Source organism: Micropterus salmoides, unplaced genomic scaffold (genome assembly GCF_014851395.1).
Source record: "Micropterus salmoides isolate LMB-PRFRI ecotype aquatic unplaced genomic scaffold, ASM1485139v1 Ms_hic_scaffold_1, whole genome shotgun sequence".
In the NCBI taxonomy this organism is placed as follows: Eukaryota; Metazoa; Chordata; class Actinopteri; order Centrarchiformes; family Centrarchidae; genus Micropterus; species Micropterus salmoides.
Genome location: NW_024040040.1, coordinates 26,640,600 through 26,665,648, shown reverse-complemented (window position 1 = coordinate 26,665,648; position 25,049 = coordinate 26,640,600). Strand labels below are relative to the sequence as shown.

Here is a 25,049-nt window from a genome sequence, read left to right as displayed (position 1 = left end):
CTTGTAAAATGGCGATTAAGACTTTTTAATACTTTTTAAATAGCCTTAATTTTCGCAAAATTGATTTATTACCTTTTAAGACTTTTTAAGACCCCGCGGACACCCTGATCTTTCACCGGAGGCTCAGCAATGTGAGCACAGCCAAATGTATTGGATTATAATGAAACAGTTAGTGAGCTGGACTGAATATTATAAATGAGATTGTTGCCACATTTTACAACAGTTAGGGTTAGGGTTAGCTATTACTATTGTGAATGGGTCTTCCCCTGTGTTGTTGTTCTGCTCTGTTACGTGTTGCAGTATTGTATATTATTGGGTCATGTAAGTCACAGCGACTGAGACGGTGGAAGCCGTGTACCTGAGTATCGGTAAAACCACATTAAATCGATATTCAACGTTACAAAGCAAACAGCGCAAGATCCGTGCTAACGTTAGATGGCTGCTCCTGCCTTGCATCACTACAGGCTAGTAGAAACAAATAACTCCACATTTGCTTTGTACCATTACATAATTTCTTGCAGGCTAAAACCAACACAATACCGGTGGTACACAGGATAGTAATGTGGTAACTTGAGCCAACTAAAGCACAAAATTACAATAAATTTCACATGATTTGCAGTGATGTTGGTTTACGTGTCCAATGGGATGAAAGCCAACTCTGTGTCGGTTTTGATACAAAACAAAGCAGAGGTTTCTCTGTGACTCACACTGTTCCAATGTTGAATGTGTTTTCACCCGACATCATCTGATTCTCTTTGGCCAGACAGACTTCAGCACATAAACCTTTATTGTTGTTTTTTATCCTTACATGGAGTTTGTGTTGGAGTCTGTGTTGTGCTGGGAGTCGGTTAGTGGCTAACTTTTTTAGCTGCGGTGTTGTCGCTGTAGTACGCAAGAGTCTCAGGAGCGCATATGCGGAGAACCCGACCCGATTCCTTCACATAATTGGCAGAATAGTGGCTCTTCCAAGCAACAGAGAAATCAGCCTTGTTGTTCACTTCTTTGGGAGCTTACAGCTCGTTCACAAATAGGCAGTAAAAAAGTTATTTATTGATAAGTGTTTTCATTGAAAAACTGCATATAGCCCCATTAAGATAGGACACGCAGTTCTGGTTCTGTAATGAGGCCCCTGGTGTATAATTCCAGAGAACTAGAAAACAGATTGTGCACCTAGTCACAAAACATGTTTTAAAAAATGTCTGTGAGGGAAGCAGCTCACTGGTTAAGGACTCTCAGTTGGATGGTGATGGTGATGCTGGAAGATGATGTAACAGCTAAGTGGAGTTTGGGCCTTTGGCAGCTGACCCTTCTGCTCTAAATCAGCGAAGACCAGCGAGCCATCCAACCGTCCAGTACTGAGTGCAGATCCAACCATGAACCAAACAGCACAGACCAGTAGAAAGCTGTACATCTAAAATTAAAGGGGTGTGCAAGATGGGAGGATGACATGATGACGGCAGACAGAGGAATATTTTTGGAAAGCAAAACATAAATGACAGCATGCACTTGATAGAGACACACACACAACAGCCACTCTCACAGCAAACCAAGGTGTAGGAATGTGACTCCAGAGTAAGACTGGGATGTGTAGGTTCTTACTTGGAGGTAAGGCTTGGTCAGTGGCAGCAGGAAAATGGTTTAGGTCATGGCTTGGTCGCAGGACTGGAAGATGGCCAACAGGAGGGGAGAAGCCTGAGCCTACAGGACATCAGAGAGACAGTATGGGATACATTACTGTAAGGCTGGGGATACACTAGACTACCTGTCAGCTAGGAAAGGAATGGATGCTGGTGGAAATGGTGTAATGCAGTCTAGTATCCCCGGGAATGATGTTCATATTGGGTGGTTTTCCAGCACATCATTTTCATCAAATGACACCTTTCACATAACACAAAGTCATCTAACTCAGAAATTATTTTAAACATTGGAACTGAGTTTTGCAGAATCTGATATCTATGTTCTGTTTTGTGACAGGATTGGTAATTCCGATTGATCATCTGTCTCCTGATAATGTCACTAAAGCCTAGTTCACGCAACACGATTTTTAGCCCGATTTGCCGGTTGGCGAGCTCGGTGACAGGGTGTGATCAGGGCTAAATCAGGGATCGATCAGCGGTCGCCAGTCGTTATGTGTGAACTACTCAAGGACCCATCAACGACATCTCTGACACATCGCTGACGCCAGCCAGATATCTAGCATGCCAAATACCTGGAAGAGTCGGCCGACTCGACATCCACATCCAGCCAATGACAACAGGCAGCTGCTCTTTCACTGCAAAACACTTTTTGCTCACCTCCAACTACTATGTGATCTGGATGAGGGGGAAAATGTGCGTTGATGCAAAGTGTAATTACACAGAACATGCATTGAGACGGGACTGTGGTAAGATCAGCTGGAGTCAGTGACACAAAACAGGTGAAAAATGGATAACGTGAGTAGATACATCATTGTAATCACAGTGGGCAGATTTGGGAAAGAAAAATCAAAATGGGCATGACTGTGAGAAGAAATGCCTTTAACACAGCCCCTGCTCACTACAGAAATAACCTACAGGACCTCACAGATCTTCATGATTTAAGCGAAAAGCTGAATGATGTTTGACAGCAATGGAAAGTTCTCATCAACTACAACATGACTGCAGGAAAAAGATTTATTCTGCCTCATGCCAAAGAGTAGAGGTCGAAGAAAAACAAAAAAAGAACTGCAGTAACATCCCCAGCACCTTCCACACTTAGCCAAGTTATCTGCCTGAAATGAGAACCGATCACTCTGGGTCCAGATGAGTGGCATAGAATGATCACCTGTTCGACAAAGGTGCACATCATCTCAAAAGAGGACCTCCTCGGTTTGATATGTGTAAATATGCCAATTCACAGTCAGATGTTATCTTAACACATACAGTGAAAATTCTCCTGCAAAATGCTTGTTAATCCAGAAACATTATCATGACTTGATGCTACTTTCCTGGGCATTTGTTAATATGCTCCAATTTTAGCAATCGTGCGCGATATGGGCAGAGAGCCCTGTGGGTTTAGGAGAAGGTTTGTAATAATAATAATAATAATCCTTATTTGTAGAGCACTTTTCAAAAACAAGTTACAAAGTGCTTTAACAAGTGTAAAGAATAATACAAAAAAAACAAGATAAGAGCATGAAAAATTAATATAAAATTAGTAAAATACAATAAAAGGGATAAAATAAAGTCAAATAAGATCGGGAAAAGCTCTCCTATAAAAGTATGTTTTAAGAAGGGACTTAAAAGAGTTCACTGACTCAGCCGACCTGGTTTCCTCGGGCAGGCTGTTCCAGAGCCTAAGGGCCCTGACAGCAAACGCTCTGTCCCCTTTAGTTTTCAGTCGAGACTCTGGAACAGACAACAGACCTCTGCCCGAGGATCTCAAGGTACGTGCTGGTGCGTATGGGACTAAAAGGTCAGAAATATAACAAGGTGAGAGGCCATGAAGAAATTTAAAAGTGATCAATAGAATTTTAAAGTCAATTCTAAAACATACTGGGAGCCAGTGTAATGAAGTTAAAATAGGAGTAATGTGGTCATATTTCTTTGTTCTGGTTAAAAGCCTGGCAGCTGAGTTCTGGACAGTCTGGAGTCGATCAATAGATTTTTGGGTTAAACAGGTGAAAAGGCTGTTGCACTAATCCAGGCATGATGAGACGAAGGCGTGTAAAATGGTCTCGGTGTCCTTAAAAGTTAACATTGATCGAATTTTTGCTATATTTCTAAGTTGATAAAAACATGATTGAACAAGCTTTGTGGTGTGCTGCTCGAAATTTAAATTACTATCAAACCAAACACCAAGGTTCTTTGCCACAGGCTTAATGTGATTTACTAGGGAACCAGCAGATGGCAGTATTTGATTTGCCATCTGCTGAGACCCGATGACCAGGATTTCTGTTTTGTCTGAGTTCAGCTGGAGGAAATTATTTGACATCCATTTTTTAACTTCACAAAGGCAGTTGTTAAGTGAACTATAGCAAGTATATTTGTGTGTCATCAGCATAAATATGAAAAGAAATGCCATGTTTATGGATAATATGTCCAAGGGGAAGCAGATACAAGGAAAACAAAATGGGTCCTTAGACCGACCCCTGAGGCACACCATATTTAAATGGACAGAATGAGGAGACATAGTTGTTTACAGACACACAAAACTTCCTATTTGACAGGTAGGATGAAAACCATTCTAGGGCAGTACCAGAGATCCCCACCCAGTGCCTCAGTCTGTCTAACATGATGTTGTGATCAATGGTGTCAAAAGCAGCGCTAAGGTCCAGGAGTACCAGGACTGAGCACATGCCTTCATCAGCAGACATTAAAAGGTCATTGGTGACTTTAAGCAGGGCAGTCTCAGTGCTGTGGTACTTCCTAAAACCAGACTGAAACTTTTCAAATATTTTATTTTCCAGTACAGTGAGCAACTGTTTGGACACAATTCTTTCTAGAATCTTTGCAATAAAAGGCAGTTTTGAAATTGGTCTAAAATTATGTGGGAGGGAGGGATCTAAACCAGGTTTCTTTAAAAGTGGGTTCACGCAAGCCGTTTTAAAATAATCAGGGACACAACCAGTAGATAGGGAGCTGTTGAAAACAGATCAAATGGGGCCCAACAGAATCCATTACTTTCAGTAAAAATTTTGTAGGTATTACATCAAGTGGGCTGGAGGACACCCTCATTTGTGATACTGTTTTTAAAAGCTCAGACAAGTCGATGGGATAAAACTGGTTAAAACTCTCTTGTTGCTGGTGAGGAACCTCTGAGTAAGAGGCAATGGGGGTAATAGAGGCTCTGATTGACACCACCTTATTGGTAAAATAAGATAAAAACAATTCACAGTCATCATTACTTCCAGCTGAGGCACAAGGAGGGGTTGGGTTTACCAGCTGATCCACAGTCTTAAACAGAAACCTGGGATTGTGTTTATGTGTAGTAATGAGTTCAGAAAAATAGTGTGTTCTCGCATCCTTAACCATGTTATTGTAGTTAATTAATAAATCCTTCAGACTGAGGTAATGAACTTGGAGACTGGATTTTTTCCATCTGCGCTCTGCTTTCCTGCATTCCCTTTTTAGGCTGTGAATGCTGTCATTTATCCAGGGTTGCTTACTAGCTTTAGACGTAGGCCTAACCTTTAGAGGAGCAGTAATATTTAGTGACGACAAGCAGATATGATTGAAGTGATCGACCAGATTGTTGGTGTTGGAATCAGACAGGTTTTGGCTTTGGCTCTGAAAGAATGCACAAAACTTTGAAACACTTTGTTCATTAAAGATGCGAGAACACACAGAGCTTGGTGAGGCGGCATGAGTAACAGGCGAATCGCAGCTAAAAACAATACATCTGTGGTCAGATATGGTCATGTCCACTAATTCCACTGAGGAAATGCTGACACCCAGGGTAAAAACCAAGTCCAGCGTATGACCACGGTTATGTGTTTGCCCTTTGACATGTTTTTTGAAGTTAAAAGAAGTGGCCATATTTAAAAAGTCAAGTCAAGTCAAGTTGCATTAACATTGTTGGGGTCATCAACATGAATATTAAAATCAGCACAAAGAACAATTCTGTTATTAATTAATTAACTTAAAACCAGAGTAGATAAAAATTCAGGAATTTCTGATAAAAATCCTCCGGGCGGTTTTGGGGGGCGATAAATTATAACAAATATGATAGGTTGCAGCCTTCCAAGTTTAAGAGTGAGAACTTCAAAGGAGTTAAATTCATCACAGCGTACTTGATGACATTTTAAATTTTCCCTATACACGCTCACTAGCCCACCACCACGACCACTGACCCTCGGTTGACTAAAACAATCATATTGAGGCGGACACAGTTCAGCTAGCTGGCTATAGTCATTCATCTGCAACCAGGATTCAGTTAAAAACATAAAATCTAGATTTGCAGACAAGATAAAATCATTTAAGTTAAAAGTCTTACTTGACAGTGATCTCACATTGAAGAGAGACATTTTAAATGAGTTTGTTCTGGGTGCTGGAGTTGGTGCAGTTGTCCTAATCCTTAAGAGATTACTAATATTTCTGTGTGGGATGTGCACATTTCGGTTTACTGGTCTATGCGTGATGATGACAGGAATAGAAGTCTTTGGAACAGTGCTGGGAGCAGACGGCTTTACATGCCAGCAGGTGGAGACAGTTCTTAGTGGCAGTGAGGAAGAGATGTGTTCAGTGAGCGGTGGTGTGTCCAGGTGTGCTGCATGAATGATTAGTCATTCACGTAAGTCATGTGTGGACCGCACCACATGCTGTATGTGCGCAGCTAACATTTCTGAGCCCCGTTTGTTTGGGTGAAGTCCGTCTGTCTTAAAAAGAGACATTCTTTGCCAGAAAATATTAAAATTATCCACATAACACACACGATGAGCCCTGCAGGCAGACTGGAGCCAGTCGTGGAGGCCAAGGAGTCTACTGAAGCGGCCAGCACCGCGACCAACTGTGGGAATGGGACCAGAGATAAAAACGGACTTTCCACACTGCTTTAAAAAGTTAAGAAGACGGTTAAAATCTAATTTTGTCAGCTCAGACTGCTGAAGAGCTGTGTCATTTGTTCCGACATGGACTATCACTCTTGTGATGGAGGACGGGAGCGACGGCATTAGGTCCTGGAGTTTTTTTAAAATGTCAGCCGTGGTGGCACCGGGGAAGCAGTGAGTGGTGGCGTTAAAGAAACGGATGTTTCTGGTTATGGAGTCACCAATTATTAGTGTGGTTGGGGAGAAAAGAGGACGAGGAGATGCCGGTTGTGGGGTTCCAGAGCAGGACTGAGCAGAATCTACTTCAACACTGCGTGCGGACTGAGGATGGAGTGTGTGAGCTGCCGAGTGTTGTGTTGGAGTAGCAGTAACAGACCTGAGAGAAGGGCTACCTGACGGTGCAGGGTAGAGACGGCCTCCGGAGCGTCTGAGCACAGCCTCCTTCAGGATCCTACGTCGGGAGGCGGAGGTTTTTGACCGGGATGACGGCTGCCGATCAGGTCCGGCGGCAGACCGGCGGCCCAGTGCAGGAGATGGAGCCGGTGGAGGAGATGCAACAGTGTCGGGAGGCACTGTCCGCCGACAGAGATCCGTATCAGGGAGACTCGAAGCCGCAGGTGCATCCGCTGGATGGACCGGAGTGTCGTTAGACAAGGCTGCATAGCGGTTGGAGAGGCAGCCCCATCCGAGCCTCTCTTGCAGCCACGGACCACCACTTCAGCCCAGGTTGACTGATGCTTCGGAGTCGAGCAGGATGAAAGCCTGGGAAGACTAGAGGGGTCCCAAAACACGGTGTCCTGGATGTTGGCGGTTGCGCTAAGAGAAACAATCTGTTTGGCTTGTACTGAAGCCACATCCATAAAGCCAGTCAGCAGGGAATCTTTCTCTTTGAGTTCCTCTGAAAGTCGTCGGATGTCTTCCATAAGGTCAGCAATCTTCTTGTTCGCTTTCTTAAGGAGTGTGCAGTCCTCATGGGGCAGAGTTATCTCGGCTAGCATAGTCACCGGAGCTTTGTTGCGATCAGTAGCGTTGATCGCGTTTTTACGGTCATCTAGTTTAAAATCCATGTCGGATGACTAAAATCCTTAACCCGCGTAAAACTTAAATAAAGTTAAGTTAAATAAAAAGGATATAAAAAATGTAACGAAAAAGAGTGGATTAAAACTGGATAAGAGTCCGGTTTAAGACGGAGCTTCCGACAGGTGGCTACAGACGCCAACACATGCGCAGAGTGCAGAGTGCAGATTGTATCACCAGGCACTGGAATAGATGAATCAATATGGATGATAATAGATGAGCCAAAAGAATATCAAAATGGGAGAAACAGCAAAATGGGCCCTGGATAATGGACATGCACGATACGTGTTGTCAATATGAATACAGGTGATTTTTTTTGTTATTATTTAAACTCACGTAATACAGCTTTTTAATGGTAATTTTGACATGATAATGCAAGACTAAACGTTTACTAACTGCGACTTAAGCACAGAGCTTTAAATCACTCCTGCTTTCCAGCACAGCTGTTGTCCACTACACACCCACCAGGCCAACACAAACTCCACTCTGCAGATATCTTTAAATAGCTCCATCTCAGCACTTAGCACAGCATCACACACTTCCTTGTTTACTCTGCTGCATTTTGGTCTTCTACCATGTTTATGTCATGCTGGAGGAGGCGAAAGACTCAAATCTTGTGTTCTTTATACCCACGTTCAAAATAATTTGCATTTACAATTTGAAAAGGATTCCTGAACACAGAACAGCAGCTACGGTATTTCGCATTTCAAAGAAGCTATTTGAATTAGTGTGAATGCAACATATCTGTGTTACGATACAGAGGCTGCGAGAAATGATACCGGTGAGAATCAACTCTTACAGTGGAACAAATAAAGTCTTGGCCCAGGTTTAAAACAGCAAATATAAACACGCACTGTAGCGATCTAAAATATGTAATCAATCAAAAAGAATCATATCAATAATATCAGATATGAATATAGACGGCTGAACCAGATTAGAATTTTACAAATAAAAACCCTTCAGATGGTGTGTATTTTGGTGTGTTTAGATGGGAACAGGAGGGGAAAAGAAAAGAGAACCATTTGAAAGAACCGACCTGGCAGGGAGTCTGGCAGTGTGCTGATTGCATCTCAGAGGAGGGAATTTCATTTTGTGTGACCTACTTTTCTATCACAATCCATGACAGTCATCACGTAAAATGTACAAACACAGTATAAAACATGAACAGTCTCATTTTACTGCAGGCCATATGGAGCCGCTGAAGCCAATTCACTGGAATTGAGAGGTTTATTTGTGCATTTTGAATTCGGTTATTTAATTAAGTCAAGTTAGCTCCTTTTATATACAGCCACGGCCAAAAATATGGGCACAGAAAATTGTCGCAATTCCAAATGCTTTGGTATTCTCATCTTTATTTCTTTTGTTTGCATTGACACAAAAAATGATTGGGACCTTCTCAAAGGTGTCGAACATGGTGGAGGTTCAACCTCCAACCTATAGTCGAACATGGTGGAGGTTCACTTATGTTTTGGGGTTGCTTTGCTGCTTCAGACACTGGATGTCTTGAATGTGTGCAAACATAATGAAATCTGAAGACTACCATAGAATTCTGGGGTTCAATGTAGGGCCCAGTGTCAGAAAGCTGGCTCTCTGTTAGAGTTCATGGGTCTTACAGCAGGACAATGACCCAAAGACTTCAGAAAGCACCCAAAAATGGTTCAAGACAAAGCACTGGAGAGTGCTGAAGTGGCCAGCAATGAGTCCAGATCTAAGTCCCAAAGAGCTCCTGTGGAGAGATCTTTAAACATCAGCTGGGAGAAGAACCCATCAAATCTCAAATACCTGGAGCAGATGGCAAAAGAAGAGTGGTCCAAATTTCCAGTACCGAGGTGTAAGAAACTCACTGATGGTTAAGGCAGTGCTACCAAATACTAAGTTGAGGGTGCCAATAAATTTGTCCAGTCCTGTTTTTGTTCTGTGTGGAGTGTCTCAGATTTGGCTTTTTGTTCTCTGCTTTTTTGTGTTCCAATGCAAACAAAAGAAATAAACAGGAGAATACCAAAGCATTTTTAATTGCAACCATTTTCTGGGAGAAGTGGTGCATTATGTGACAGACATGGAGGGCCCATGACTGTATATATGATCATATGTTTGTCAGTATTATCTTCTTTAAAGCCCTTTTCAGACATGAATGTTGAACCATACGTAGCCATGTCATACCACTCTGCTGCTCTTTTTAACACAAAATACTGTTTTCTACTGTCTTCTACTTCAGTGAAACATTTGTCAGTTAATAATGCTATTTCCTTATTCCATCTTTAAATTGTGACTTGTTAGACTTCACAAAACTGTCTTTTTTGTCCTTTATTTGATAGTTGGTACTGCAGAGGGAGAAAAACTGAAAAAGCTGGGAGAGAGGGGACATGCAACAAAAAGATCCCTGAAACTGAAGTGATGAAGTTACAGTTATGTGGTACTGTATGTGTGACCGTGGTAGACTGCCTGAACCACTATCATCGACTTGCAGATCCAGAGAGCATCCGCAGACCCACCGTTTTAGACATACGCCACCAGCTTTAGACATGTGCCAACATGGAGAACCAGGAGAACCCCCGCAGCTATAGATGCAAAAATTATCCACCAGTTTTTTGGAGATTGCTAAACTCTATAAACAGTCCACTGTTCTAGTATTTTATTAAATAAATGTGTCTATGTTGTGGAAACTAATCTATCACGTGTCTTATACGGAGGGTGTAGAACTGCTCTCCACCTTGCTAATGTTTTTCACCAGGACGACCTTTAAAAGTAATTTCAAAAAGCTTTTAAATGTATCTTTTAGTTATTTAACTTCATAATGTCAGCCTATCACATCCCATCTCACACTTTAATTGAAAGATGTGTCAGCAGTGTGCCACCTAAAAATTAAAGGGCTGACCGGCCAAAACATGGCAGCTGATCAACTGAAGCTCCAACTGTTGTAAAGAAATGCATGTTTCAGTCTGAACACAGAATGAATGTGAGACTCAAAAACAGGATAATGTTTTCTCTCACCAAAGTTGATGCTATCACTGGGCCCCGCCACGGCTGGCTCCCCCTGCTCCCCTCGCCTGGCCTCCTTCCACCTCCCTGCGCTCCTCTCTCCTCCTGCCCCACCCGCCTCCTGGCCCTCTGGCGTGTGGCCAGCGTCAAAGGCGCTCTCCTCATCTTCGTCTTCATCCTGGGAGGAGAACACAGTGCTGCCGGAGAGTCTGTTGCTGTCCACTGAGGAGAGGCGGGTGTGGCTGCAGAAGCGGCCCCTCCCCTCGTAGCCCGAGTTGCTGTAACATGACGTGCTGTAACAAGAAGTGCTGTAGCAAGAGGTGCTGTAGCAGGAGGTGTCGCAAAACTCACACTCGTTCTCACCCGGAGGCCGGTGAGTGCTCGGGCCAATTCTTCTTCCTCCTCCGTTACTGGAATCCCCCTCCTCGCTCTCCAAGCAGGAGGGAGAGATCCTCCTGACAGCCGCATGTCCTCCGCCTACTCCTTCACCTTCCAGGAGCTGGTTCAGCTCAGAGAGCCGTTCAATGGAGAGGCTGCGAGGTAGGGAGCGACGGCAGCAGGGGCCAGGACACTCAGGGACCTGCAGGAATACGACAAAGACAAAGGCAATAAGTCAGGTTTTAATTACTCATTGACAAGACACTGTTGTCTTTCTGTTATTTCTGAAATGGAACAGTCGCCTTTATCTACACAGACGGTCGTCAGTTGCTTTGAGCAGTGTCATTTCAGTGCTATAAGCCAGATCAAAATTTATCAAATATATTGTGTCCCTCAACCAGTTGAAGCCTGATTTTAAAAATAAAAGTTTGGAAATGGGGCTGTGGTTAGCTAAATCAGTGGTATCTAGCAGAGGGAGCTGGTCCATAGAGGCAGAGGAGGATGGGAGAGGGAGATCAAAATAAACCATTACTAAATGGTGATGGGGGGGCCGATCTTGTAAGCCATAACTTTACTGCTTAATTATTTGCTGAACGTAAGAAAGTAGAGAGAAGCAGATAACTAGTGTAAAATAATTTCTACAATCCACTCTACAATTTGCAGCCACTGGTATCTAGGGAGGGGGGTTTGAAGAGGGGGTTTCTTGAATTAATCTGGTATGCAGGCAGAGGAGAAAGATTTCAGAAATGTAGTAGGAATTCTATCAGCAGGACAGGATGATGGAGGCATATGTGAAACTATATCGGAGATCCTAATGGAAACAGGGCTGGTGACTATCAGAGTGAACTTAGGAATTGTCATGGAAACTTCAAAGAAGAGAGAGCGGTTCTTTGAGCTAAATACTAATATGCATGCTAACGTGCTCACAGTGGCAATGTTACCACGCTGATGTTTAGCAGGTACAATGTTTACCATGTTCACCATCTTAGTTTACACATGCTACATAGGCTAATTAGCCCAAAATACTGTACACAAAGTACAACTGAGGCTGATGGGAAGTGTCTTTTTAGATGCACTTGTACTTGCACTCAAGTAAGTCTTTTGACAATTACTTTTACATCACATGTACTTGTTGTTATACAGTAACTTTATTACAGTTTGTGGCTACTCTACCCACCTCCGTAAGTCCATTACTGGCCGTACCTGAGAGGGAGACTGAGTTGTATCCTCCTCTTCCTCATCCTCCTGCCCCTCCTCCTCTTTGGAGCTTTTAAGTGTTGGTGATGTGGAGGTGGTATCTTGAGTGATGCTTGAGTTCTCACCCTCCCCTGTGTCCTCCTCCTCCTGGCTGGGAGCTCTGTGTTGGGCCGAGGGGAGACTGTGGAGTAGGTGATGAATCCGGATGTAGTGGGAACGGGGTGTCTCCGGCTCACCGCAGGCCGATGCGATCACCGTCTCCAGTTCTGACACCGGAAGTGAGCAGGGGCGGTTTTTACGCCGTGAGGGAGCATGGGAGTTGTAGTTTGAGAAGAGCGACTGGCAGGTGCAGGGGACGCAGCTTCTTTTTCCCCCCTCTGTCACCTCCTGCGGGGACCCTTCAGCTGGTTGTTCAGTGCCCTCGTGGGATGCCTCCACAGCAGTAGCATCAGTGTTTGTTGTTGCTGCTTCAGGACTGTCTGAGTCTGGCTTCGGCTGGCTTTCCTCTCCAACCTCCATTTCTTCTACTGTGACCTCCTCCTCAGCTTGTGATGCAGACTCTGCTCTCTGCTCCTCCTCTTCTTCCTGCTGCAGCCTCTCCTCACCTCCTCCCTCTTCTCCCTCCACTCCTCTGTTCTCCTCCTGCTGTTCAGCCAAGATCTCCGCCTCCTGCTCCACCTGGGGCTCTGTAGTCCTAAGCTCCTCCCTCACTGTGCTCTCCTCCTCCACAGTTCCTTGATCCACCTCTGGTGTCGCCTCAGCCTCCTCCTTAGCAGGTTGGACCTCCTCAGATGTGGAGGCCTCCACTGTGGGGGCTAGTGGTGCAGAGGTCTCAGGGTCTGAAGGTGCATCCAGGGGGAGGTCAGGCATGTCAGGTCCCACACTTAGTGTGTCATCATCAAGTGCATCAGCAGCATGGATGTTATTTGCTCCATTTTCCTCCTCAGAACAGGCTTGCTCTATCACGAGGGAGACCTCCTCATCATCTAAAGAAAGAACACAGGGAGACGTTAGCTGTCCACCAGACCCACATTTGATAGTTGCTGCCTTCAAACTGGATTTTGTTTCCCATATTCTTGATAGTTGTTATACACACTTAATATTTTCAGAACCACAATCGACAGATGAACCCACAGTGTAACTCGACTGCTGCCAGTTTGGTGGGAGACTGGGCTGCGTGATGCTAGTAGTGGCTAATGTAGTGTGCAGCAGAGATGTGCAGCGGCTGCAGAGTCTGCTAAGCTCACTTCTTTCTAACTCCACACCAACATTTTCTGAACTGAACTGAATATAACTGACTATCAACCGTGTTGTTCTGTTGGAAGATGCAGTGACTTAAACTAACGGTGAAGAATGTATAAATCTTGTAATACAGATGGACACTATGAATATTTTACAAGCACGGGCCAGGTAAAGGAAACCTCAAGACAAAAGGAGTGTCATTGCGAAACAATAATCGCTTTATTTCGATTAACTTGTTTTTATAATCATTGGCAGCATTAATCAAAATTGTGATTAAAATTCAATTAATTGCACAGCCCTACTTTAAACTACTTTTTCACATGTGCACTAGAACTCCCCAACACCTGGACACACACAGAAGATTGCTAGATTGCCATCTGCACTTTTGGTCTTCCTCTGCAGGGTATTGTATGCAGCCTGGCAGGTGTCACAAAACAATTCATTTGCATGACAATTTAACAAATAATATGCTTGAATTATAGATTTGTACTGCTTGGTTAGTGCTCCTGGCTGTTGTAGCAACAGTTATGGCAACAACAACATCAACAGAAACAAAAAACTAATACTAATCATCTTTATAGTGATGATAATAATAAGTAATAATAATGATTGTGTATACAACCCAAATCTAGACTATTATGATTATTATGACTATTATTATGATTGTTGAAAACGTACATCACACATATACATATTGACATTAGCAGGTGGATATCAGGAGTGTAGTTGAGTGCTACTGTGTGTGCTCATCAAGTAATGCAGTGAGGACTGGCCCCCATGCTCTTACTGAGAGAAGGAGGTTGTTGGCCAAGATCTCGTGATACATGGCCCCATCCATCCTCCCCTCAATACGGTGCAGTCGTCCTGTCCCCTTTGCAGAAAAGCATCCCCAAAGAATGAGGTTTCCACCTCCATGCTTCACGGTTGGGATGGTGTTCTTGGGGTTGTACTCACCCTTCTTCTTCCTCCAAACACGAGTGGAGTTTAGACCATAAAGCTCTATTTTTGTCTAATCAGACCAAATGACCTTCTCCCATTCCACCTCTGGATCATCCAGATGGTCATTGGCAAACTTCAGACGGGCCTGGACATGCGCTGGCTTGAGCAGGGGGACCTTGCGTGTGCTGCAGGATTTTAATCAATGACGGCGTAGTGTGTTACTAATGGTTTTCTTTGAGACTGTGGTCCCAGCTCTCTTCAGGTCATTGACCAGGTCCTGCCGTGTAGTTCTGGGCTGATCCCTCACCTTCCTCATGATCATTGATGCCCCACGAGGTGAGATCTTACATGGAGCCCCAGACCGAGGAAGATTGACTGTTATTGCCTTCTCACCAAGCTGCTTGCCTATTTTCTTGTAGCCCATCCCAGCCTTGTGCAGGTCTACAATTCTATACCTGATGTCCTTACACAGCTCTCTGGTCTTGGCCATTGTGGAGAGGTTGTAGTCTGTTTGACTGAGTGTGTGGACAGGTGTCTTTTATACAGGTAACGAGTTCAAACAGGTTAATACAGGTAATGAGTGGAGAACAGGAGGGCTTCTTAAAGAAGAACTAACAGGTCTGTGAGAACCGGAATTCTTACTGGTTGGTTAGGTGATCAAATACTTATGTAATGCGATAAAAAGCAAATTAATTATTTAAAAATCATACAATGTGATTTTCTGGATTTTTGTTTTAGATTCCTTCTCTCTCAGTTTAAGTGTACCTATGATAAAAATTACAGACCTCTACATGCTTTGTAAGTAGGAAAACCTGCAAAATCAGCAGTGTATCAAATACTTGTTCTCCCCACTGTATATAGCAATTGTAAGTCGCTTTGGATAAAAGCATCAGCTAAATGTAATGTAAGTCCTTTTGAATCACTTATCAAATCCAATTCTGTTCTGCTTAAATGTGGAGTTGGTAACCAGTTAGATATAACTGAAACCCAAAGATTAAACTGAGATCTGTACATTACCGTGTTTCAAAGCTTAATGTCTTTAAGTTTAAAATATGTTGCTATGGAGAGACAGTTGACCTAGGAGAGCAAGATTAACAGCCAAGGGGATGTAGCAGGATTGATAATATGACTGTCCATGCTGCTAGATGGCTTGATGCCTCGTGTACCTGGGTGAATAGAGGAGGTCAGCTCAAAGCGGAACTGCAGCTGGCCGCAGACATGATCCGTCGGCAACCTCCGACCTAGCGAATAACTCACTACCCGATTCCTGCGGACAAAATAGACAGACGGAGAAAAAGAGAACAGTCTGTAAAGTAGAAATGCAGGGACAATGAAAAATAGGAGAATTGAAAATGCAGACGTTGCCGTGACATTATTTATTTTGACCAGCGAGAACCTGCAGTAAAGGAAACGCAGGCTATCTGTTCAGATAGCTAATGAAATGCTGGCAAAAATCAGATGGTCACGTGAGATTTAAACTTGATACAACCTCCCACATCCTTCATCTCATCCTCTGTCCGTGTGGGCTTGTGTATTTGGGAAAACTTCCACAGCTCGACTGACTTGAATCATCGAGCACTAGAATAATATTTAGAATAATGACAAAGACACAGTCCCTCTGCACTCAACTTCACATCATAAAAACCCTCTGCATGAATGTGTATGGTGTGTGTGTTTTACCCAATAGCATGTTTTTCCAGCAGCCTCTGGACAGGGACCGACAGCTTCCCCAGGAAGCGTTTGATGATTGGCCGACTCTTTGCAAACTTATCCTTCACCTCGATCTCCAAGACATCAGTGGGCAGAGACACAAAGTTAAACCTCTGGAGATCCAGACAAACAGAGGAAAGAGCATCGTGAGGACTACACCAGTCAGAGTCATCAGAGTGGGATGATTTTACAACAATATTGCCAAAGCTACAAATACATTACAAAAGAGCAATTCATTTCATTAAACAAGTAAATAAAACAGTAAAAGTGTGTGTGTAAAAAAATTAAAACAATATACTACAAATTAAAACAAAATAAATAAATAAAACAGTAAATGTGTATATATTAATAGACAAAAAATAAAAAAATAAATAGAAAAACAACTACAAAATCAGCATCAAATGTGAAATCTAAAACAACAAACAACTCAAAGAAGAATTACTAAAATAACAAACAATGAAAATATCTGTTTGCCAGTAAACAGAGCTCAACCCCTGGCAAATCAGAATGATTAACATTTGTATGGATGTGTTTTGGCAGCTCAAAGCATTTGGTGAAAGTCAAGCGAAATGCTTGTGGTAAACAAGACTAAGAGTCTGCAACCATGCTAGCAGCTGAGTGAGGTGTGAGGGCCTTTGAGCTATTGTAAATCCTAATGTAAGCATGCTAATTTGATCATAATGGTAATGCAGGTAATGTTGACCACTGTGAGGCTGTGTTCAGGCTGACTTTAGCCCTGCGTGAAAAAAGCAGCTTCCTCATTCCCCTGAATGAGGCCAGTTCATAGGAGGGTTTTGTTATAGATGGCTCCGGTGAAAAACCACAGGGTTGCCTGGCGAAAAAGCTGAACCTAGCACTGCATTGTGCTAGCACACATTCCTGGTAATTACTTTGAAACAGACTATTTCTACTGTTTACCTGGAGATGGTTGTAACAAAAGTTGTGATGACTTGGCAGAGAATGACTTACACAAAGTCAGGGTTTTTGTAGGCATAATATCAGGTGTATGATTAAACAGTTATACCAAACAGGTGCCAATGATCATCAATTCAATATGTAAGGTAAGACACAATCATTAAGTGAAACAGACACAGCTGGGTAGGAGGAATCCAGCTCGGTGAGGAAAAGCCAAACTCAGCTAACAAGTTGAGGCTGCTGAAGATAATTTACAAGTCAAAAGTCATACACCGTGGCAAGACTGAGCACAGCAACAAGACACAAGGTAGTTATACTGCATCAGCAAAGCCTTTCCCAGGCAGACATTTCAAGGCAGACAGGGGTTTCCAGATGTGCTGTCCAAGCTCTTTCAAAAGAAGCACAAAGAAACAGGCAGCACTGAGGACCACAGACGCAGTGGTCGACCAAAGAAACTTACTGCAGCAGATGAAAGACACATCATCCTTACTTCCCTTCACAACCTGAATATGTCCAGCAGTGCCATCAGCTCAGAGCCGCAAAAAAAGTCCAGAGAAGTCTAGTCAGAAGTGGCCTTCATGTTAGACTTGCGTCCGACATGCCTCTGACATGGAAACAACGACAAGAGACTCAACTATGCTTAGATACAAAGGAACTGGGGTCCAGAAAATGGCAGCTGGTGCTCTGGGCTGATGAGTCATAATTAGAAATACTTGGCTGCAGCAGAAGGCAGGTTGTTTGCCAAAGGGCTGGAGAGTGGTACAAGAATGAGTGTCTGCAGCGAACAGTGAAGCATGGTGGAGGTTTCTGCGGGGGGCTGCATTTCTGCAAACAGAATTGGCGATTTGGTCAGAATGAATGTTCTCCTCAATGCTGAGAAGTACAGGCAGATACTTATCCATCATGTAGTACCATCAGGGTAACTGGGTGCAGAAAAATGGCAGCAGGTGCTCTGGACTGACAAGTCAACATGCGAAATATTTGGCTGCTGCAGAAGGCAGGTTGCCCAAACATACAGCGAAAGTCATTAAGAACTATCTTCAGTATATTTGTCATTCACTTTGCATTTTGTTAACTGATAAATATCATCTATTAATATGTCTATTTTTGAAAGGATTGTTACTTTACAGCATTTTTCACACCTGCCTAAAACGTCTGCACAGTACTGTAAGTGTCAATACACACCAGGAGAAGGAGGTTAGGAAATAGATGTTAATTATTTTACAATTTCTTGGAGGGTTTTCTTCCTACAGTGATATGAAAGTACAGTTCAACATGGTTCAGTTGAGAACATTTCTAACACAATATTCCCAGCATGGAGGTTATAAAAGGTATTTTTTTAGCATCATAAACGTGTAAGCATCTGATCATGGTGCTTCAGGGACTCTTTCTTGTTCTTTACAGCACCAGACAGGCTCTGCTGTAGTACAGGGCAAGCCTGAAACAGATGTCCCGATATAAAATGTACATGTATTTACATTACATGAAGTTTGCTCAGGTTTCTATTATGGCCTGAAAAATATAACTCCTGTTCTGGTTTGTTATTGTAATTTGGCTATCCTGTCTTCGCTATTCATTTATTGTATAGCCAAAGAAGTCTGTGCTTAAAAGAAAAAAACAGCATAGATCCTAACTCAACAGTATGTAAGGTAAATATTAACTCAATATTATGTACAGTAAATGGACTGATTCAGCTACTGTGTGTGTACTAGCTGTGGCAGCTACACTAGATTGTAGCTGCTGTCCTTTGCTAACCTTGGACTAAAGCCAGTATTACATAGTATCAGTCACTCTGTGTCATAGTGGCTGTGTTTGGTTTTTCAGATGTGGTTGATTGTAATATGCATACTTGTATGTCCTGTGATATTCAGTTTTCAGATTTAAAAAGTGCATCTAGCTGCATGAGGTGAAATGAAATAACACTGTGGTGCTAAGAAAGAACAATGAGAACAGGAAGGGAAAAAAGGCTGGGCTGGGGAAACCAGTGTGCAGGGTGATAAAGAAGGAGGATGAAAAGGAGGTGAATAATTTACAAGATGAGCGAGAAGGGAGCAGACACAGCAAAAGTGTGTTTGTGAGTGGAGGATGCGGGACAAACTCAATCTGTACAGAAGAGAGAGAGAGAGAGAGAGAGAGAGAGAGAGAGAGAGGAACAGCTGAGAGGAGGAGGGAGTATGTGTTGTTGCAGCAGCAAGGCACAATGCTAATCTGTAGGAAGTGGAGTGACATGTAGCTGTAGAAGAGGACGAGAGGAGAGATAGGAGGAGGATGGTTATGAAGGTAGAAAGGGAAAGGACGAGTAGAGGAGAATCAGCCGAGCCAGTATTTATCATATGGAAGCTGTGAGATTAACTCTTAACAATGCTTAAGAGCCAATTTAGGAAGTAATAAAGATGAGACAAATTTATCATGCAACTCACAGCAAAGTGAAGGAGAAAGCTTTAAAAGCAGCTCATGGGATCACCACATGTATGTGCAGATCAGAAATAGCCAATCAGTGACAAGGTTTAAAGGGAACTTCCCACAATATAGCACCGCCATAAAGACACTTTTACACATTAAAACTGTCGCTAGTATGGGTCAAGCTCCACAACACTGGCTCCTACATTCCGTACTCTGTATAGGGGTTCAGGGGTTTGCTCAGGGCCTCCTTCTGCAGTGCCCAGGAGGAGAACCGGCACCTCTCCAGCTACCAGTCCACACTCCGTATCTCTGATCTGAGCTGGATTCGAACCCTCTGGTCTCTGTGGATGATTCCAGATGTGTATGTGTGATGATGTGTATAAGGCGTGTAGGTGTATGTATGTGTGTGTTCGTAGGTTAGCATAGGAAGACACAAACAGGAAAAGGCACACAAAGCAAGATACATAAGATCCTGGTTGCCGCAGCTAGATACTGTAGATAATGTATTTTAATTCAGTGGTGTGGTTTTTACATTTTGCGCCAAAACAATTTCTTTTACACATGTACTTAGTGAATAAAGTCTTAAGTTATATTTGTCTTTAGTCAGCGTGAGGAAACAGGACTAAATCTGGGACCAAAGTTGGGGTCAGGACTGATGAGCAGTGCAAGACATGGAGCTGCATGTCAGGTAGCCTATTCGTTAAATGCTTTAAATGTTTTAGTTAATTCCATTATATTTGAACACAAAACAGACATTGTTAAGATGAAATTCAGGCATCCACTGATGCTTTTCGACCTATGTGAGGGACAAGAACTCATATTTCCAATCAACCATATCAGAAAACCAAACAAAGCCACTATGACACAGAGTGACTGACTGTAATGCTGGCTTAGGTAGAGCTCAGTCCAAGGTTAGCAGAGGACAGCAGCTTCAATCTAGTGTAGCTGCCACAGCTAATACACACATAGTAGCTGAATCACATTTTGGTGTCAGTACTTTAGGTTTCAGTTAAATATGTGTGGCTGAAAACACAGAGGATAAGCTCAGCATTCAACACAACCTCCCCCATGAATGTTAGACTTCCTCACAAACAGACCCCAGTCAGTTCGGATTGGTGGACACACCTCCTCCACTCTAATGCTCAACACTGAAGCCCCCCAGGGCTGTGTGCTCAGCCCCCTTCTGTTCACACTGTATAGCCACGACTGCATCCCTCAACATGGAGAGAACTCTGTTATGAAGTTTGTGGATGACACCCCCATCATCGGCCGGATTTCAAACAGCGATGAGACTCATATCTGGAGGCAATTGATAATCTTGCAGAGTGGTGCTCAGAGAGAACAACCTACTACTCAACGTCAGCAAAACCAAGGAGCTGATGGTTGATTTCAAGAAAAAGGAGATAAAGACACACTCTCCTGTCTACATCAGTGGTGCTGAGGTGGAGCAGGTGAACAGTTTCAGGTTCCTGGGAATCAGCATCAGAGAACCTGACATGGTCATCTCACATCTCCATGCTGGTAAAGAAAGCTCAGAAATGACTGGATTTCTTGAGGAAGCTTAAGAAGGCCAAATTCCCACATGAGTTCTTGTCAGCTTTTACAGAGGACCAATAGAAAGCATCCTGACTGGAAACATCACAAACTGGCATGGGATGTGCACGGCCCAGGACCAGAGGGCTCTGCAGCGGGGTGATTAAAACTGCTCAGAAGATCATTGGGACCCATCTCCCGAGAGGTGAGGTGAGATGCCTGCAGAACCCAAAGGATACTAAAGGATAGGGGTGTAATGATTCTCCAAATCCACAGTTCGGTTCAGACCTTGGTTTTCTTCTGTTTAGATTTTTTTTTGAGGGGGAGGATTATTATTATTATTATTAATCATGACTTGACCAAAACAGTCACGTGATACATGCAGTTGGAAGACAATAAAATAGGTTTAACGTTTAATATTTACAAAACATTGGTCCACAACTTGCCCTAACTTTAAATACAGTGTTTCCCACATACAGTATACTTTACTTAGGTGGGCTGCCCACGTATATTAACAGCTGCTTAAGTAGGCTATATTTGGCGACCGATTTTAGTATTTTGCAGAGAAACACAGAGAGAGAGTTGTCTGGTATATCGTTACAAGATGCAGACATGGTGGACATTACGGAGAAACAGCGAATGCACCAGTGCAGATCACTCAGTAACACGCTGGTTTGGATTCACATGTGGTGCACCCATTGTTATGAAAACTTTACTGTGGGTGGGTTTATTAGACGCGGAGACTTTATAAAAGGTACTGCTTATGAACAAAGTGAGCAGTGAGACTCATAGAGGGAAAGAGAGAGACAGAAAGAGGCGGGGCAAGCGGCTGCGTTTGCAGTGACAGAGCAGAGTTGTAGGCTAGGTGTGTGTGTGTGGGGGGGGGGGGGGTGAAGAAAAAGGGAGCAGATTCAATAGGCGAGTAATCACTAAAATAAGGTGGAGAATGAAGTAGAATTAAAATGATGAAATAACCTACTAGAAATACGAATACATTTTACACCACTACCCCGCCCCCGCAGGGCTGCCACCGTCACAGTTGTCTTAATGAGAGCTCAATAGTCTGTGAGCGGGTGTGTCACGGTTCTATCCCTTGGAAATGCGGCACGAGAGCATGGAAGTTTGTGTTGCGGTTTCGGTCTCGGTTTCTGAGCCGTTACAGCCCTACTAAAGGACAGTACCCACCCAGCCACAGCCTGTTCACCCTACTGCCTTCTGGGAAAAGATATAGAAGTTTCAGCTGCCACACTACCAGACTGCAGAGCAGCTTTCCCCCCCAAGCTATCAGACTTGCTCAATTTCATCCTCAGCACTGCTACACTGAATATTGTTTATTTCTGTTTACCATTTTTATAATTGCTTCTATATTAATGTATATATTGTCTGCTACATAGTAGAAGGTAGTTACAAACTCAATTTCACTTTGCAAACTGTAATTTGACAAATAAATCTACCTTGTAAGTCAATGTTTGAATTGATTAAAAGTAGAAATTTAGGAAATAATAGTAGGAATATTAAGTAAAAATAAAACCAAACATAGGGATGAGAGAAAGAGAGAGAAGCAGCCCAATGCAGTATCACACAGAAACAGCTTTTTAAAGATCTTTTAGACTATGGAAGAAAAACTCTGTTGATCATTATCGTCAACAACCAACCAATCACACTATCAGATCTAGCACACTAAATGGCATTACTCTTGGTCAGCCCTCATATAATATACTGGTGAGGAAAGATAAATATGATTAATTAGATAAATCATTCAAAAAAGCTTTATAGTGTCACTATTTATAAAATACAAAATGTATTCTTCCAGTATTAGACCGGTTTCCTGGGATCTGTTCTTGTCATGGTTTTTCTTTGGTACTAATTTATGTTATTATATAATGAATTAATGAATATAATGAAGCAGAATTGTCTGTTATATCTGCACAATACTGGACTGCAGTATGGACAGTATGATGACTGAGCTAGCATGCTATGGAGACCCATTAGCTATACAGTACATTACTGCAAAGCAAGCTGAGCTCCACTCAACATGGGAGCTGTTTGGAAAAGGAAAGTGGCTCTGGGCTGAGTGGATGCTGCCAAATCAGTGTATGGAGTCTCCTGAGGGACATAATACAAGGCAGAGACTGTGCTGGAGAGCATTTTGAGAGCGACACTGCAGTCAGACAGAAAATAGCTTCAGATTATGCACAAAGCACTGAGTCATTTCCAGAGTTGTTCTGGTCCAACCTGTCCATTTCATCCGACCCTCCCATTTCACATTTTCCACCAGTACGCAGTCAACCAGAAAAAAAGGTAAAACTTCCATTAAAAGTCCCAATTAGAAGCCGACCACTTTTACTAGCCGGATGTGGTCACATATTTTGACAAATAAACGCAGGTGTCAATTAGATGCCGGATTTGGTTTATATAGAAGTTCTTTGGGTTTTTGCATTTCAGTCTCATCACTCTCATCAGTGTAGTTTCCAGCAGCAGGCAGCTGTTTGCAGCAAAAAATACTGATTAACCCACTGTGGGTCAAAGTTTTTCTTAACGGATAGGAGCCTCTGTGTAGGTATTGGTAACTCCATCTGCATGGAGTCCCTCAAAGTTCAGTGCTTGGTCCATTTTTATTTTCTATGCACCTTTTTATGCATAGACTTAACCCTTTCTTCCAGTTTTATACAAAAAGTACTCAGCTATATCTTAATTGTAACCTTGTTAATAGGAAATTAGCAACATCTTGAGTTGTAATGAAAGACATTCATAAATGGATTTCTTAATATTTCCTGTAGTTAAACACAAATTATACACAGATCATGAATCCTAAAATCCTGTTGACAACCTGCTCAGAATTCTGCTGCTAGGATGGACAAGGGAACATCTCTACTCTGTCTTTTGTTCTCTGTCTTGATATATTTTAAATCTCTAATGGGCCCTGAATCATTCTGCTGAGCTGCTGGCCCCCTAGAATGGGTCTAAAATTACACTCGGGAAATATCTTGAAAAAAGTTGATTTATGTTAAACATTTTAAGATTAAATTACTTTAACATATGGACATTTTTGCAGTACAAATTTGTTTTGTGAGACAGACAGCAGTTTAGTCAAATGTGGTGACAATCTAAATTGCGGCTAAGTATTATTTTCATAATTGATAAGTGTGCTGATCATTTTGTTGATGAATCAATTAATGTTTTGTCTGGAAAAAACAAATGTGCATTATAATTTCCCAGAAGGCATCTTCAAAATCTTTTAATACAAAGAAAAGCAGCATCCTGACATTTGGCAGGCTAGAACCTGTGACTGTGAAAGATAATTAAACAATGAATCAAACGTCAAAAGAGTTGATTTTCTGTCGATCAGCTATTTGACTACTTGACTTTCAGCTCTAATCTAAATATTGTATGACCATAGTCTTCATCTTACTGTTAAAATTTATCTTTAGCTCGTGGTGTTCATCACATTCAGGACATATTTTGTCAGCTAATTCTGCTTCTCGTTGTGCACTGTTAATCTGCCAGGAGGTTTCTGGTGAAGGGACACCTTTCATTTCAATATAGATTTCTAATAGAGGATACTCAGGCAGGAATGACAATGACCCTCAGTGACACAGATTTGATTATGATGTACTGGAGGAACACTTTTTTAGGTTACATGACAGGAAATTACATTAGTGATATTACTTTAAAGGCCTTTCTTATGCCGCTGAGCCTCAAAATATGAACCGTTAGTTTTAAGCAGAAAGCTCATTAAGGGATGGTGGAATGAACCAAGATGACTGAAATAAAGTGGTACAGACACTAGAGCACTGGACATCATAATAAATATGGTACCAGTAATCATAAAAGCAATGCCTACAGGAAGGTTGAAAACATCTGTCAGTCAACTAAAATCAGCCTAATTTTAGGTATGTGTGTTCACTTATACAGAAAATGACAAATTTCTTAAAAAGTTAAATATTGTATGACAGATTAAGTTAAAGCTGGTACAGAATCAAAGAGTCAAAGTGTTATCGCTGAAACAATTTGAAAAGTTTAAGCCCTGTAGGCAGTTGAATAGTAATTTCTGATGGCCAGACATATGTTTTTTTTTCTGGAATTTTTGCTGTAGTGTATTTTTACTTATTTAGGTATGTGTGACCCCCTGCATTCCCATGAAAGTGAATTTCTTCTCCTGCACCATCGA

The 25,049-nt window shown here is 42.4% G+C and overlaps 1 protein-coding gene across 1 annotated transcript in view; it reads right to left on the bottom strand.

Moving 5' to 3' along the window:
- LOC119905827 (E3 ubiquitin-protein ligase HECW1) overlaps nucleotides 1-25,049 on the bottom strand; it is a 104,785-nt gene that overhangs the window by 28,326 nt on the left and 51,410 nt on the right. The window contains exons 8-12 of the mRNA XM_038723177.1: nucleotides 15,998-16,140; nucleotides 15,484-15,584; nucleotides 12,143-13,122; nucleotides 10,574-11,141; nucleotides 1,600-1,698 (exon numbers count right to left, since the gene is read on the bottom strand). Coding sequence (XP_038579105.1) covers nucleotides 1,600-1,698; nucleotides 10,574-11,141; nucleotides 12,143-13,122; nucleotides 15,484-15,584; nucleotides 15,998-16,140 — 1,891 coding nt within the window. The remainder of the gene's footprint in view (nucleotides 1-1,599; nucleotides 1,699-10,573; nucleotides 11,142-12,142; nucleotides 13,123-15,483; nucleotides 15,585-15,997; nucleotides 16,141-25,049) is intronic.